Source organism: Hyla sarda, chromosome 4, assembly GCF_029499605.1.
Source record: "Hyla sarda isolate aHylSar1 chromosome 4, aHylSar1.hap1, whole genome shotgun sequence".
NCBI classification, from domain to species: Eukaryota; Metazoa; Chordata; class Amphibia; order Anura; family Hylidae; genus Hyla; species Hyla sarda.
In genome coordinates this window covers 94,044,488-94,060,370 of record NC_079192.1, presented here as the reverse complement: position 1 = coordinate 94,060,370, position 15,883 = coordinate 94,044,488, and the positions used below count along the sequence as shown (strand labels likewise).

The window sequence follows — 15,883 nt, the reverse complement described above, 5'->3', positions numbered from 1 at the left end:
GAGTGCTATGTTTGGAACAGCAAAGAGAATTGCAAACCGGAACAGAGCCTCCTCTTTTGATCCCCACATAGTGGGGGGGAGGAATGATAGGTACCCCAAGTACATAGGAATTTCTCCCACTAGGTAGTTAAGCCCCAAGAGTGCAAGTATGCTCTTAGTATGAAGCCCTACTGAAACTACAATCTGTTAAGACTAATCGCTGCTAAGCTTCTGCTCCGACAGCCAAGCAGCACATAATCTAAGATGGGAAGCTCACAAGCTCTGCTCACAAGGCTTAACTCGTGTAGACTTCTGTCTATGGGCCGCTCTGTTGTGGATGCAGGAACCAAGTGCTTTACAAACTGACAGGCTAAGCTAGGAGAGCGCTGACCTGCTCCCTGTGAATGTTTGGCAAGGTCATCTCCAAGACCACCACACAGGCACAGATTCTCGGAGCTAAAAAGACAAAACAAGATTGATTCTGGTCACTAACAGCAAGAGAAGAACTTCTGAAGGTAGTCTAAAGTAGTAATGAAAAGCATGTATAAAAAGGGGAGTATAATGTTTCATTGCCTCATATAATTTACATTTGGAGTATTGCTAATGTAATGTATTTGAGCATTTTTTTCCCCTATTAGCAGCCAATGAGCCACCAATGTAATTTTAGATATACCCCTTTAACATATGGGACAGCCTTCCCAGTAACTAAACCAGAAAGTACAGCAGCCACCTTGTCACAAGGATGAATTTATTAAATTAGTTGTCTTATAAAACAAACATTGCAGTCTCATTGTTAATATAACAATTCTCCCATGGAAGGACCTGCTTGCAAAGCATCATCCATTAAGTGAGCAGAATTTGAGAGAAAGGGTCGGACCCTGCACCTCTGAGCGAGAGTCAGAAAGCATCTAACCAATATTGAAACCACGGCAATATTCAGCTACTAAATAAATATCAAGCCACCCCAAAAAAAAATTAAAAAAAAAACGAAAAGTTAAAAGACCCATCAATTTGTGATCTCTCAGCATGGGCATCACACGTGGCACGCAGATTCACTATGGTAGCTTAAGTCTCTCTCCGAGGACCAGTAAATGACCCCAGAATTGGAGGCATCTGTGGTTCCTGTATGTTCATGGTAGCAGAGTTCAAGATAATTCCATGTGGTTTTAAGTCTTTATTTTGAACATATGAAAAAAAGCACTGTGCTGCGTCAAGAGTGAGAGTCTTAGCACAAGCCAGAGCTAAGTACAAGGCTCAGTAACTGCCATGTAGAACCTAATGGGGCAGAACCATATAAGCAAATATTCAATGAGGAGAGAGGATGCTTACTAGGAGACCAGCACTTTTAAGTGGGTAGGAAAGTGGGTGGGAAGCACAGACCACTCTGTTTGTAACATGGCACAAGTTTACATGTATGCCACAAACAGAGCGGTAGAGATCACAGGCCAGGAAATATAGTGCATGTAAGCAGGGTGTAATATGGGTTTATTAACCCTGTTGTATCCAGATGTACCCGTCCTGATGTTCAGGCAGGGTGAAGGGCGTAAATTCTTTGACTGTAGCATTTGGCAGAGTCCTGAAGAGGGGAGAGGGCACTCACATTCAGAGTCGTGAGTATTGAATGAGTGTCACATGAAGTCCTCAAACTCTCTTCCATATGACTCATCGATGCCTCCATAATCAGCCAGATCATTCTTCATATTGGCCTTTAGACCACCTCCAGGAACCACTCCTTTTTTCTTCTTCTTGGCTTTATTTTGCTAACAGAAAGAAAAAAAAATGTTTTAGATTTTCCCATGTGCTTCTTCTTGAAAAGCATTGTGTGGTTTTCATGCACTGCTAAACCCAATATCTCAGCCATGCATGACCATATACAGGAGCCAACACACCCAGGACTTTATCCCAGGTTGAGCAACTATTAGAGCACAGGGAACAGCTAAGGACATTGCAGCTATGCTACTGTCCATACAAACCTACTCCTACTGTGTACAGCAGTGTTTCCCAACTGGGGTGCCTCAAGGTGTTGCAAAACTACAACTCCCAGCATGCCTGGACAGCCTTTGGTTGTTTGGGCATGCTGAGAGTTGTAGTTTTGCAACAGCTGGAGGCACCCCGGTTGGGAAAGTGTTGTACAGGCATGTTTATGAATCCAGGAAAAAGGAGATTTTTTTTGTACTCACTGTAAAATCTCTCTCTCGTAACCTTCATTGGGGGACACCTTACTGATGGGGGTATATGCTCTTACCACTGAGAGTCGCTGACACTAGGAAAAAAAAAAAAAAAAAAATCTGCTCCTCCCTGGGGGACACCTTACTGATGGGATGTACCAAAGCAGTCCCCTAGGGTGGGAAAAACAACCACCAGAGAAAAGGAATCAGTGTCGAGACATAACCCACGTGTCCACAAGGTTTGCGGACAAGTCCCAAGGCCAGAGACAAACTAGGCCCAGAAATTGGGCTCCCGGAAGAGCCCCCATCCACGGGCCAGAAAAAGAGACAAGAAAAGGTCTGGTGCATGAGAACAAAGACCTAAACGGCTGCAGACTCAAAACCCTGTCCCAGGGGGCCCACCATGAGTACCCGGAAGGAGACAGTAGCCGGGCTGGTGTAATCCAGATGACAGGAACGCCCTCAAACTCGGGAGGAATGAATCCCGAACGAAGAAAGAGCGAATCACCCAGAAAAGGGGCATCCCGGGCACCAGAGAGACGACATGGAAACTATAGAAGTCTGATTGACCCGGAGGACGAACTCTTAAAACAGCCAAGGAACAAGCGGAACACCCCAATAGCGAACATCCCTGAACAAAGGAGTGGCCGATATGGGAAATTGTGGATCCTGAGTCACCTGGAAGACTCATACGTGAAAAGTAAAGAAATCAGACATCCCGCAAAAACTCTGACGACAAACTTCCCTGTAGGAAATGAAGGAGCGAAGAAGTGAAGTACAGAACGATCACACCACAAAAAGGGATCGTGGAGGAGCCCGGGCTGAAGCACTACACATGCCCGAGAGCTCAACCATAAACAAGGCCCAAGGGCCGGAAGAGCCGCCAGAAAGGAAGGCACGCCACAGCATCCTAGGACAGAGACCAAGCCAAGGACTAACCGGTCTTGGATCCCAGTGGTCCGAGCGGACTAGAGCCCTCTGAAGAAACGTTCTGCCAGAGCGGGAACAGAGGAGGAAACAAAAGGAGGACCCAGCCAGGACCCTCAGGTTCTGGGCACAGGAAAGTTATTCCAGAAGACTATGGTGACAGTGCAGTACAACTGACAGACAGATAGGAAGGAAGAACACACCCTTCCAGAGAGAGAGTGCGCAGGGAGGAGAAAAGCAATGGCAGGACCCGAACAACAGACTGTGGCTAGACCAGCTGTCGACGGCCATACAAGATAAACTGCAACAGAGGAGAGGGAGTACAGGGAGGGGCTGAACTGACTGTCGCCCCAGCAGGCACCATGCCAGGACCGAAGTGCTCAACAGAACTGTGGAAACAAAATCCCAGGAAGCCCAGAGGCACACCCCACCGAACAGAAGGAAAGATGGGCTCTACACTGACAGAGTGGCCTTATCATATGGAGGGACACAGACATGGGTACCGCACGATAGAAGTGGGGTACCAAGACTGCCGAAATGAAAGAAACCGCAGACATCCAAGGGACCTGCAGGAAGGGAGGTATGCCTCTAGCAGACCAACATTGCAACCCTAGGAAGGGAAACAGAGTGATGCTGCTGTGGCTGAGAAAGTCCCTGGAGCCTGCAGAAAAAAAAAAAAAAACATAACTGATTTACTAATGGTGCCACACACCAAGACTGCAGAATCAAGAGAAAGAATGCATGCGGAGCAGGAAACATGCAGACACCGTTGGACCTTACAGGTAGAAAAGGTCCCATGAACTCACAAAGATAAACTTTACGGAAGGTCAGCTGGAAGAGAGACAAAGGACTGCAGCCGCGGCATCGGCAGAAACTGAGTTTGTATACTCACCCAGCTGCCACATACTCACCCTCGAAGACTTCGACCAGCTAGGGCCACCTGCCTTAAGCCAGCTCAGCAGCCAAATGGGGGACCCGGACCCAGGGTACACTGCCAGGCGCTGGTTGTTGGCGAGGAGGGGTTAACGGCCCATCCAGCAATGCACCGTGCCCCTAGCTCGAAGTTGGGGGATCAGGCAGCGCCATGCTCCAGTCGCCCCACGCTAGAAAAAACAAAAAAAGGAGAGAAAAACTAAACTTTAGACAAACTAGGAAGAAAAGCAAAAAAGACATGGTCTGGGGAGCACCCAGACCTGTGTCTTGCCTCCTTGCTGACACTAGCTAAAACTGGTTACCTCACTTCCAGTGGGCGGGTATATTCTGCCAGAGAGGAGCAGACTTTTTCCTAGTGTCAGCGCCTCCTAGTGGCAAGAGCATATACCAATCTGTAAGGTATCCCCCAATGAAGAGCGACCGAGAAAGAGGGGCAGGGCTGTTTAAGCAAATGTTTGATAGTGAACGGAATTTAGAGTTTTGTGAATTATAATTTAAAAAATAATATTAAGAGAGGTTGACTATGAATAAAGTGATGGTTGAGCATGCACGGTCCTCTGCTTTCAAAGTCTACAGGACTGATGTAAAAGGTATAGTACAGCTGTCTATCTTTGTCAGCCCCAATAGCATGGCAGCACACATGTCCAACCACTGCTTAATACAAAGAAAAGTATCCCCATTCTTGTGGACAGCAGGGATCCCAGTGGCTGAACCCCATTGATCATGAGTATCCTCCCCCCCCCCCCCCAAAAAATAAATAAATAAATAAAACACTTTTAAAAGAGTGCTCAATGTTATGTTAACGTATGGCTCTTAAAACTCAGTCTCACCTTCTCTTGCTTTTGTTTTTCACTGCAGAGAACTGTTAGGGAATTTGATACCTTCTTTAAGTCCTCAAGCTCCACTACAAGACGAAAGCAAAAAAACTTCCTATGTCAAACTTGATTTTATAAATAATAAATACATATACACACACACACACGGTCACATAAATGTTATACATATATATTCTCCAATACATTACCACAGTCTTAACTCACATGAGATACATATATCTCGCACAAGTGTTTCTAGGAAGGTGGGGTAATAAAGTGATTTCTCAAATTGTGTGATCTTCTCCTTCAGCAACTTGCCAAACTCTGTAAAGTCATCTCGTGATGATGGATTCATGGCATCAATTCCTGTAACACTGCCTACACCTATGTGAAAGGGAAGAGGGTGTAATGGAAACAATTTGTAAAAACAAACTGTACTGACAAGCCAATGGTAACCATACAGTTAATAAGGAAAGGCGTACTGATGTTACACATATCTATGGAGTACAAAGCAAGGACTTACCGAAAGCTTCTTTAGCTAACTCTAAGTCTGCATCTTCTTGCAATTTTTTTAGTCGAAGTTTCTCTGCTAATTGTTCTTCTGGTGACAAATTTACAGGTTCTTCAGGTTCCTCTAACTTCACAAAAAAAATAACGCAAAATGTAATGTGGTATTCCACAAAGTGTTCACATAATAGGGTTCTGGATTACTTACCCTCTTTTTCAGTTCCTCTTGTTTCTTTTTAGATATTCTCTCTTTTTCTTTTATTTTTTCCAATAATTTTTTCTTTTCAGGGACTTTCTGTTCTACTGTGGGGGTCCAAAAAAAAAAAAAAAAAAAAAAAAAATTATCTACCTCTGAGTGAGCACATTTTTAGTTGGTTCAAACAGTATAGAAGATGACATAGATAAATTATTGCCTGGGAGTTTTTATTAAGTGAATGTAAAGCAGATGTGACCAGCTAAGGATGCCTGCAATATTAGACTCCGTAGTTCAGAATAGTTTTGCTTACTTTTAAAAACCCCATGGGGACGAAGCCCATTTTCTCCCTAAGGACGAAAGCATTTTTTGCAAATCCAACCTCTGTCACTTTATGCTTTAATACCTCTGGGATGCTTTTACTTATAAATTTGATTCTGAGATTGTTTTTTCATGACATTCTACTTTATGTCCGTGGTAAATTTTCATCGATACCTGCATAATTTCTAGGTGAAAAATTCCACAATTTCATAAAAATTTAGAAATTAAGCATTTATCTAACTTTGAAACTCTGCTTGTAAGGAAAATAGACATGCCAGATAAATGATATACAGTATTGATTCACATATACAATATGTCTACTTTATGTTTGCATCATAAGGTTGACATTTTTACTTTTTGAAGACATTCGAGGGCTTTAGCAGCAATTTTCCAATTCAAAATCAAAACTTTTTAAAGGGACCAGTTCAGTTTGAAGTGGATTTGAGGGGCCTTTCTAAACAAAAGTTCCGCCCCTGCCTGCTATTGGTCGGTTGCTCTCAACTGACTAATAGCAGGGGATAGGAGGAGGTGGCACTCCTATTCATCAGGGTGATAGGGGCTGTCTCTGACAGCCTCGATCACTCTTATTTTCCAGACAATCGGGTCACCAGAGACCCAATCAGCCCGGAAAAGCTGTTATTGACCGTCCAATCACAGATATCGCTGCTCAGGACCCCCCCCCCGGCATGTCTCAGGATGCCTGCTGAATGATTTCAGCAGGCATCCTGTTCCGATCACCATCCGGAGAGTGGCGGTGATCGGAAATACGGAGGGCGTACAGGTATGCCCTCTGCCCCCAACAGGTTAATTCTGGGACTAGATCTAATAGATCTTTAGTCAGACCTGTTTATACCACTAAAAAGTTAAGTGGTAGCAAAAGCCATGGGCTGCTGTTACAACAGATCAGCTCCCACATAAACACAATGCAGGGAGCGGATCTGAATCACTGCACCAACAAGGAAGTGAATAAAGGGCGTTTAAATTGTGCTATCAGCTATGACAGCGGAATCTAGAAGGTTAACAGTCGGCAGTGAAGATCACCATGTGCTAGCTATTAGTGACGGCACTTGAGTCAAGCCAATTATCCTGGATACTGACACACTTTGATGCTATTTCTTACCTGTTTTTTCAAGTTCCTTATTTTCCGTTTCCTCCTCATCATCCCAGTTATCCTAAGAGAAAAGACACTTCTAAATCTGACGACAAGACATTGCCTGAAAAGTACGCATAATCTCTTAACAGCTCTCTTCTTCACGGAATCAGTTTGCTTAAACATTCAGAAAGGCATATTTAAATGGGCACTGTCACCAACTTTTTTTATATATGATGTACTACAACATCTCTCTAATATACTTTCATTATTATTATTTTTTTATTAAAATATTGTATTTTATATTTGAAAATCGGCCACTAGGGGTCTCCCTCCTAGTGGCCGGCTGCAGCCTGCCGTGACGTCATGACTGAATTAGGACCGATGCCGGACAGGCAATTGGTCCTAATTCAGTCAGCCTGCACTCGCTCCCTGCCTGATGTGCGGCCGGGTAGAGGGCTTTGTGGCGGCCACGACCGTAACAAAGATAGTTTTCAACACAGGGTGCCTCCAGTTTCACCATTACAACTCACAGCATGCCCTGACAGCCAATAGATGTCAGGGCAAGCTGGGAGTTGTAGTGGTGAAACAGCTGGAGGCATCCTGTATAGATGACCTAAGGGCGGAAGTCAGCCCCCTGCAGGCATCAGTGACGTCGCGCCTGTCTGGGAAGTCTGCCTGGTAAGTGAGAACACTACCAGGTAGACAAAAAAGCATTTCTAAGATAGTTAAAACATTTTTTAACCCTTTAACGACCACGGACGTAAATGTACGTCCTGGTCTGGCGGTACTTCGCGCACCAGGACGTACATTTACGCCCTGTATATGACTGCGAGCATCGGAGCAGTGCTCGTATCATACGCGGCAGGTTCCAGCTGCTATCAGCAGCCGGGGACCAGCCGTAATGGCCAACATCCGCAATCATGCAGATGTCCACTATTAACCCCTCAGATGCTGTGATCTGTACAGATCACAGCAACTGCTGCAATGCGCATGATAAAATAGATGATCGGATCGCCCGCAGCGCTGCCATGGCGATCCGATCATCTGTAATGGCGGACTGAGGTCCCCTCACCTGCCTCCGGACACCTCCCGGCGTCTCCTGCTCTGGTCTGAGATCGAGCAGACCAGAGAAGGAGATAGCCGATAATACTGATCAGCGCTATGTCCTATGCATAGCACTGAACAGTATTAGCAATCAAATAATTTCTGTACATAGTAAAGTGTAAAAAAAAAAAAATAATAATAATTGAAAAAAGTGAAAAATCCCCCCTAATGCTTTGAATATCTTGACTAAGTCGCTTTAGGGCAACTCTGTCCATTGGCTGTCTGGGCATGCTGTGAGTTGTAGTTTTGCAACAGCTGGAGGCACCCTGGTTGGAAAACACTGGTATATACAAACACCTCTGCAAGAAAGTCCATGTCACATACATAACTGTAATAAACAGGTTTATTTTAAACTTCTTCAGACCTTAACATCCTCCTCTTCATCCTCGCCTTCCCAGCGATCCTTTACAGTTATCGGACCACCCTTTAGAACAGGTTCTTCTGGTTCAAAGTCGTCTACCTCTGTAAACATTAAGAAAAGACGACAAGACCACTGATAAATATATAAATGAATAGAAAAAAAAAAAAAAAAAAAGGTGGAACCTAGTTCTAAGCCCCAAGTAAGGCTGTTTTCTTCAAGTCACCGGGTTCACACTGCGGAATCTCCGGACAGAACTCCCCATAGACTGCAATGCATTTCTGAAGCAGATCTTTCGGCAGGTCAGCTCAGAAACTCATTTCTGTCTATGAGGACAGCAATGCCGTCCTAGCACTGCCCGCAGGATCTCTGGCAGAAATCTGTAGTGTGAACCCGGCCTCAGTGTAGCAGGTCTCAGACCTGGATGAGTCTAGTTTAGGGCTCTGCTTTGAAGCAGCACTCTATTACAAGCTTGTTATAGGCATTATGAATGACAGGCACTCCCTTATGTAAGGTGACCTCCCACTACATTGTCCTGCAAAACAATGGCAACATGGACAATACATGCAGGGTGGGTTTCAAAGAATTCCCCATTTCAGCAAAAAAAAAAAAAAATGGTTTAAGTTTAGTGTATTTTTTTTCTCCCCTCAATAACTTTTGCATGCTTCAAGAAACTATTAAACTTCAATATCATTTTTTTATGGAGGAAAATGCTATTTTCAGGATAGGCCATCTATGTCTAATCTGTGAGGTGCCGACACCCAGCCTCCCCACCGTTCTGCAGAGCCACAGCTCCAGCATTACACATTGGCCCTCATTTACTATCGCAAACCCAACACGATTTGTCGGGTTGTGCGCCAAAATGTGGTGCAGTGCGATACAAATTGTGTCTGCGCCAGATTTTTGGACACATTGCACCAAAATAAACCTACAAACACAAAAAGAGGGCGTGGTATCACAACCCGACTGATTTACAGTACTATTGGATTCACAGTGGCTGGTAATTTCCACCAAGAAGAAGCAGCAGGTAAGAAAACTTTCCCCGACTAGTGAATCCCCATAGTAAATAAAGTGGAATCAACAATTCACACTAAGACAAACCCAACACTCGTGAAAAATTTGCCCATTGGCCCTCATTTACTAAGTTGTCTTGTTCAGACAGTGGAATGCTCGCCTAAAAATTCCGCAGACAGTGGACGCTGGCAGAACATGCCGGCCCAAGGACCAATCAGAAATGTGCCATCTTTATAGAAGGCAATGATTTCCGAGGAGATTCTATAAAAAGAATTTACATGCAAATTCTTTCTGTGGAGGCTGGAACCAAAATTTACGCACAAATTTTGCCATGTGCACGGTAAAGCAAAATCCCATTGAAAACAGTGACACTCTGCTGCTATGAAATTTCCATTTTTAAGTGGAATTTTTTTTTGCTGTATTCCGCTGTGTAAATAAAGACGTATAATTTATTTTTTGTCTTGACCACAGTGCTCTCTGCTGACACCTCTGTCCCTGTCAGGAACTTTCCAGAGCAGGAGAGGTTTGCAATGGGGATTTTCTCCTGCTCTGGACGGTTTCTGATACGGGCATCAGGTGTCAGCAGAGAGCACTGTGGACAAGACAAAAAAGAAATTCAAAAAGAAAAGAATTTCCTCTGTAGTATACAGCTGCTAAAAAGTACTGGAACGGTAAAGATTTTTTAATAGAAGTAATTTACAAATCTGGCACCAGTTGATCTAAAAAAAATAAATAAATAATAAAAAATGAAAAAAAAAAAAAAAAATGTTTTCCTCCGGAGTAGTGCAGGGCAGTATACAAGTTCATACAGAATACCGAATTTTTTTTCCTGCACGATATGAATTTTTCCCATACCGCAATACCAGTTGGGCCCCTCCCTCCTCAAATTAATGAATTATCAGCCGCAGTGCGCTGTCCCCCACATCGGGCAACTAATCATGTGTCACCCACCAGCGCTTCTCTCCCCATATCCTTAGCCCGGGGTTCAAAAACAAACAAAATAAACTTTAACTCACCTTCTTCTTATGTTCCCCGGTTGCTCTGGTACCAGCCTCACAATCCTCTTGCTTCTTCCTGGGGATGGCAACGTCACAGAGCCGTCAGCCTATCACCGGCAGCAGCCCTGTCCTGCCTCGGCCGGTGATAGGCTGAGCGTACTGTCATGTAAGGAGCCAGCCGGCTTCTTACATGACAATGCACTCAGCCCATCACCAGCCGAGGCAGGACAGGGCTGCTGCCGGTGATAGGCTAACGGCTCTGTGACGTTACCATCCCCAGGAAGAAGCAAGAGCAGCGGAGGGACTGAGGCCGTTTCCGGAGCAACGGGGGAACGTAGGAAGAAGGTAAGTTAAAGTTTGTTTTGTAATATTTGCAGCCCGGGCACAGGAATACAGAGTACAGTACAGCGCAGCGGGTGCATATGATTAGCCCCCTGATGTGGGGGACAGCGCAGTTGTGGGTTGATAAACCGGGGGGGGGGGGGGGGGGGGGAAATACCGTGGAACCACCATAATTTACAAAAATACATTTTTGGTCATACCACCCAGCTCTACTCCGGAGTACCCATTTAACCATTCGTTTGAATGCCCACCGTGTAATACCATATCTTCCCTCTAGTGGCCGCTGCAGAGGACATTAGTAGACAACTACATACACTTTCACCAGTAAGATCAGCTGTGTGTCAGGTGTTACCAGACTTGTCATTCACATAGCAAATAACCTGTGATGCACCAACCCCAGAATCAGCATGGTGCTACCAAGTGTAGGCCACCATATGGTTCTGTGGTGGGGTAAGTTCAGCACTTCAATTCATTAGAAAACTGGCCACACACTAAAGGTGTGGGCCGATCTCAGCATGTCAGACAGCTAAAACCCAGGCATCTCAAGCTGCTGCAAAACTACAACTCCCAGCATGCCCGGACAGCCGAAGCAGGGAGTTGTAGTTTTGCAATAGGTGGAGGCACTTTGGTTGGGAAACACTGCTATAAGTGATCAACTTATACTTCCAGGATCGGACTCCTGACACCCCTACAAGTCAGACATTCACAGGGTCCACCATGCTTGTGGGAGTGGTGCAGCCTCTTCAATGTTTACCAGCGCTTGTACCTGAACTGACGTACTTTTAGTAGTGGCGGAACGCACAGTACTACAGCATTTTCTGTCCAATTCAAATGAACAGGACAATGCTGAAGTAACTTGCACCGGTGCTAATAGTATGGTGGAACAGGCATAAGCACTAGTAAACACTGACCCGGCAGAGTGCACAGGAGCGCTGCGGCCCCTTTAACTCCTTCCCGCCCCAGGTTGCATGCATATGTCTTGGCGATATCCTGCTCAGCGCAATGCAAAGCAGGAGGACGCAGGCAGGACCCAGCTGTCAATCACAGCCAGGGTCCTCCCGCAGCTGCTGAGACCGGGATCAAGGCAGTCTCGGCAGCATTAATCCCCTAGATGCAGTGATCAGTCCTGATCACAGCATCTATGCTATTGACAGGGGTAGAGGGCACCCCCTGTTCCACAGCGATATATCGGCTGCATGTCAGTGTATACTGACAGTTATACTGTGCTGCAGTACAGATTTACTGACGCATAGTAGAAACCTGTAAAAATATAAAAATCTAAGTTCTCAAAGTGTAAAAATAAATAAATGCCTCTTTCCCAATTAAACCCTATATTATCAACACAACTTCTACTGTAGCATACAGCAGCTGATAAGTACTGGAGGGATTAAAGGGGTACTATGGTGGAAAATGTTTTTTTTTTTTTTTAATGAACTGGTGCCAGAAAGGTTAACAGATTTGTAAATTACTTCTATTAAAAAATCTTTATCCTTCCAGTACTTATTAGCAGCTGTATGCTACAGAGGAAATTCTTTGCTTTTTGAATTTCTTTTTTGTCTTGTCCACAGTGCTCTCTGCTGACACCTCTGTCCGTGTCAGGAACTGCCCAGAGCAGCATAGGTGCTAGGAGGATTTTCTCCTGCTCTGGACAGTTCCTGATACGGGCATCAGATGTCAGCAGAGAGCACTGTGGACAAGAAAAAAAGAAATTTAAAAAAAAGCAAAGAATTTCCTCTGTAGCATACAGCTGCTAAAAAGTACTGGAAGGGTAAAGATTTTTGAATAGAAGTAATTTACAAATCTGTTTAACTTTCTGGCACCAGTTGATAAAAACACACCGGATAACCCATTTAAGATTTTTATATAGAAGTAAATTACAAATATGTGACCTTCCGGTTCAAGCTGGTTTGAAAACATCTTTTTCCCCCTGAAACACACTTCTACTTGTGCCTTCACAATGAGTAACACTCGCTGATTCTCCACTTGCGAAATTCAGCGAGCGGAGATTCAGTCTGGCAGCTGGCGCTGAAATGTGTCGGTAGGACCACACGGCACAGCGCTGTCACCATAGACTGCTATGCAGAGCTTGCGGAATTCCGCTCAAATAATGAACATATTCATTCTTTGTAGGGATCGACCGATATCGATTTTTTTAGGGCCCATACCGATATTCTGTGGAGGTTAGGGCCGATAACTTATACCGATATTCCGGTATAAATTATCGGCTATTTATTTCCCCCCCCCCCCCGCCCGCTGCACATCATTGATTTAAAGAGGGCACTTTAAATCAATGAACTGCAGCGGCTTTTGCGGTGCCAGAGACCGCCACCCGCTTCTCTCCCCCTGCCTGTCCGAGGGTCCTGAGTCCTCTCACTGCCACCGCACCGCGCCGCCCAGGCCAGAGACCGCCCCATTGCCTCCCCCATCCCCGGTTTTATAATTACCTGTTCCCGGGGTCCTCCTGAGCGGTCACTGTGTGCACTGACAGTGACGTCACGTTGAGGACGTCACTCGTCGTTGCGCAGGACGCAGCAGGAGTAGCGTGGACCCCGGGAACAGGTAATTATAAAAGCGGGGATGGTGGAGGCAAGGGGCATTATCAGATTATCGGCAATGTAATTGCCAATACCGATAACTTCAAAAATATTGTGAATATCGCTCAAACTGATAATCAGTCGATCCCTAATTCTTTGCATGGAACTATTTCAGCGGCAGAATTTTCCACCACTGAAATTGCTCAGTGTGAACGGGTCTCATTCACGCTGATGTTAAAGTTCACCGCGCATAATTCCGCCATAGAAATTACGTAATGTGAACGAATCCTAACTATTCCTGATCTGCAAAAAAAAAAAAAAAGATAATAAATGTATAAGTCCATGTGACACTGGGCCTTGGTCCTGACATATTAATGACAGAACAACATGTAGATCAAGGGCAGATCACAAGGACTGGGATTACGGTTGAACACACTTCTACACCGCCTATCACTGATCTCATGAATATATCAGTCACAACCCAGGTGCCTCCAGCTGTTGAAAAACTACAACTCAGCATGCTGGAAGTTGTAGTTTTGCAACAGCTGGAGGCACTCAGGTTGGGATGGCAGATCACCCCTCTGTAGGTGAGGCCTCACTATAGATAAGTTGTCTCCCTCCATACAGCACAGCTCTACCCACATTCACCCCATAGAAGCTTCTAGAATTGACCCGGTGATGGGCGGCCCCATCCACGAGGAGATAAGGGGCCATATGGAGGAGCCGGAGGACTGGTGTGCACCGTGCGTCCATCCGGCCCCGGAGAGCGGCTGATACCATGAGGTGTGCCAGGCAGGGGGAATATACAGGAAAGTCTCTGTGTTCTCACCCCAGCTATCGGTCTCCGCCATGTCTTCCCGCTGCCGCTCCGGCTCTCACTGACTCACCGCGCAGTACTCTCAGGACTAGTGGGCCCCTCGCAGGAAGTGCGTCACTCCACCCAGCGCAGCGGCCGCAGGCGCCATCTTGCTACTCCCAAAATAGTCTATATAGATGTACACAGGCGTCTGCTCGGTGGAGTAGTGGCTTGGGAATCTACAGCTGCTGGGATCGGTGTCAGGAAGCACTTCCTGTGCATGACAGGGCGGAGGGCGGGAACAGTGCACCGGCAGTGTGGCAACTGCGCTCCGCCATCTTGGGGAGAACACGTGAGAGTCACGTGGTTGTCTCGTAAGAAAAAAAAAAAGGCGCTTTCGAGCCCTTCGACTTAATAGCACGTGTTAGGATCGATGAGGCCGCGGTGTGCGTCTTTGTCAGTCGAGTGCGGTATTTTGTGTGAACGTGGCCTAATTGCTATATAGATCCTCTGATGCAATTCACTTGTTTTATTGACTTTTATTATTCAAAGAAAGGCGACGGGGGTGAAAGAAAAAGTACAGCGTTGTTTCTCCTAATGTTTACAATTGCAAGTAGTTGAATGTAGGCGGGCTATAGTGTGATTGACAGCTGAATGTAGGCGTGGCTGTAGTGTGATTGACAGCAGAATGTAGGTGTGGCTGTAGTGTGATTGACAGCGGAATGTAGGCGTGGCTGTAGTGTGATTGACAACGGAATGTAGGCGTGGCTGTAGTGTGATTGACAGCTGTATGTAGGTGGGGCTGTAGTGTGATTGACAGCTGTATGTAGGTGGGGCCGTAGTGTGATTGACAGCGGAATATAGATGGGGATGTAGTGTGATTGACAGCTTTTTGTAGGTGGGGCTGTAGTGTGATTGACATCTGTATGTAGGTGGGGCTGTAGTGTGATTGACAGCTGTATGTAGGTGGGGATGTAGTGTGATTGACAGCTGTATGTAGGTGGGGCTGTAATGTGATTGACAGCTGTATGTAGGTGGCGCTGTAGTGTGATTGACAGTGGAATATAGGCGTGGCTGTAGTGTGATTGACAGCTGTATGTAGGTGAGGTTGTAGTGTGATTGACAGCTGTATGTAGGTGGCGCTGTAGTGTGATTGACAGTGGAATATAGGCGTGGCTGTAGTGTGATTGACAGCTGTATGTAGGTGAGGTTGTAGTGTGATTGACAGCTGTATGTAGGTGAGGCTGTAGTGTGATTGACAGCTTTCTGTAGGTGGGGCTGTAGTGTGATTGACAGCTGTATGTAGGTGGGGATGTAGTGTGATTGACAGCTGTATGTAGGTGAGGCTGTAGTGTGATTGACAGCTGTATGTAGGTGAGGCTGTAGTCTGACAGCTGTATGTAGGTGGGGTTGTAGTGTGATTAACAGCTGTATGTAGGTGGGGCTGTAGTGTGATTGACAGCTGAATGTAGGGGGGGCAATAATGTGATTGACAACTGTATGGAGGTGGGGCTAAAGTGTAATTGAGAGCTGAATTGTGACTGGCCTGAAGTGTGACTGACAGCTGCAAAAAACAAAACAAAAGTGGATGAGCCAAAGTTCTGATTAATCACCAATTACAATAACCTTAAGCCGCAGCCCAAGACACAGAAAATCCTTTAGAGAAACTCCCCTAAAACGTAACTTTTATTCTATTATTAAATTGTGACAACAAATTGTTTAAAATCAAGTGTATTGCCGCACATAAATATATTGGTGGAGGGATTATCCACATATATAATGTGATCAGTATTATTGAGGC

At 45.4% G+C, this 15,883-nt stretch overlaps 1 protein-coding gene across 1 annotated transcript; it reads right to left on the bottom strand.

Annotated features, from left to right (window-relative positions):
* Positions 1-710: 710 nt before the first annotated feature.
* Positions 711-14,445, bottom strand: EIF3J (eukaryotic translation initiation factor 3 subunit J). The gene is made up of 8 exons (XM_056571573.1): positions 14,116-14,445; positions 8,405-8,502; positions 6,964-7,015; positions 5,538-5,632; positions 5,346-5,460; positions 5,048-5,206; positions 4,838-4,911; positions 711-1,739 (listed from the first exon to the last, which is right to left on the bottom strand). The coding sequence occupies exons 1-8, from the start codon at positions 14,135-14,137 to the stop codon at positions 1,608-1,610; spliced, it is 747 nt and encodes a 248-aa protein (XP_056427548.1). The 5' UTR covers positions 14,138-14,445; the 3' UTR covers positions 711-1,607.
* Positions 14,446-15,883: the final 1,438 nt, after the last annotated feature.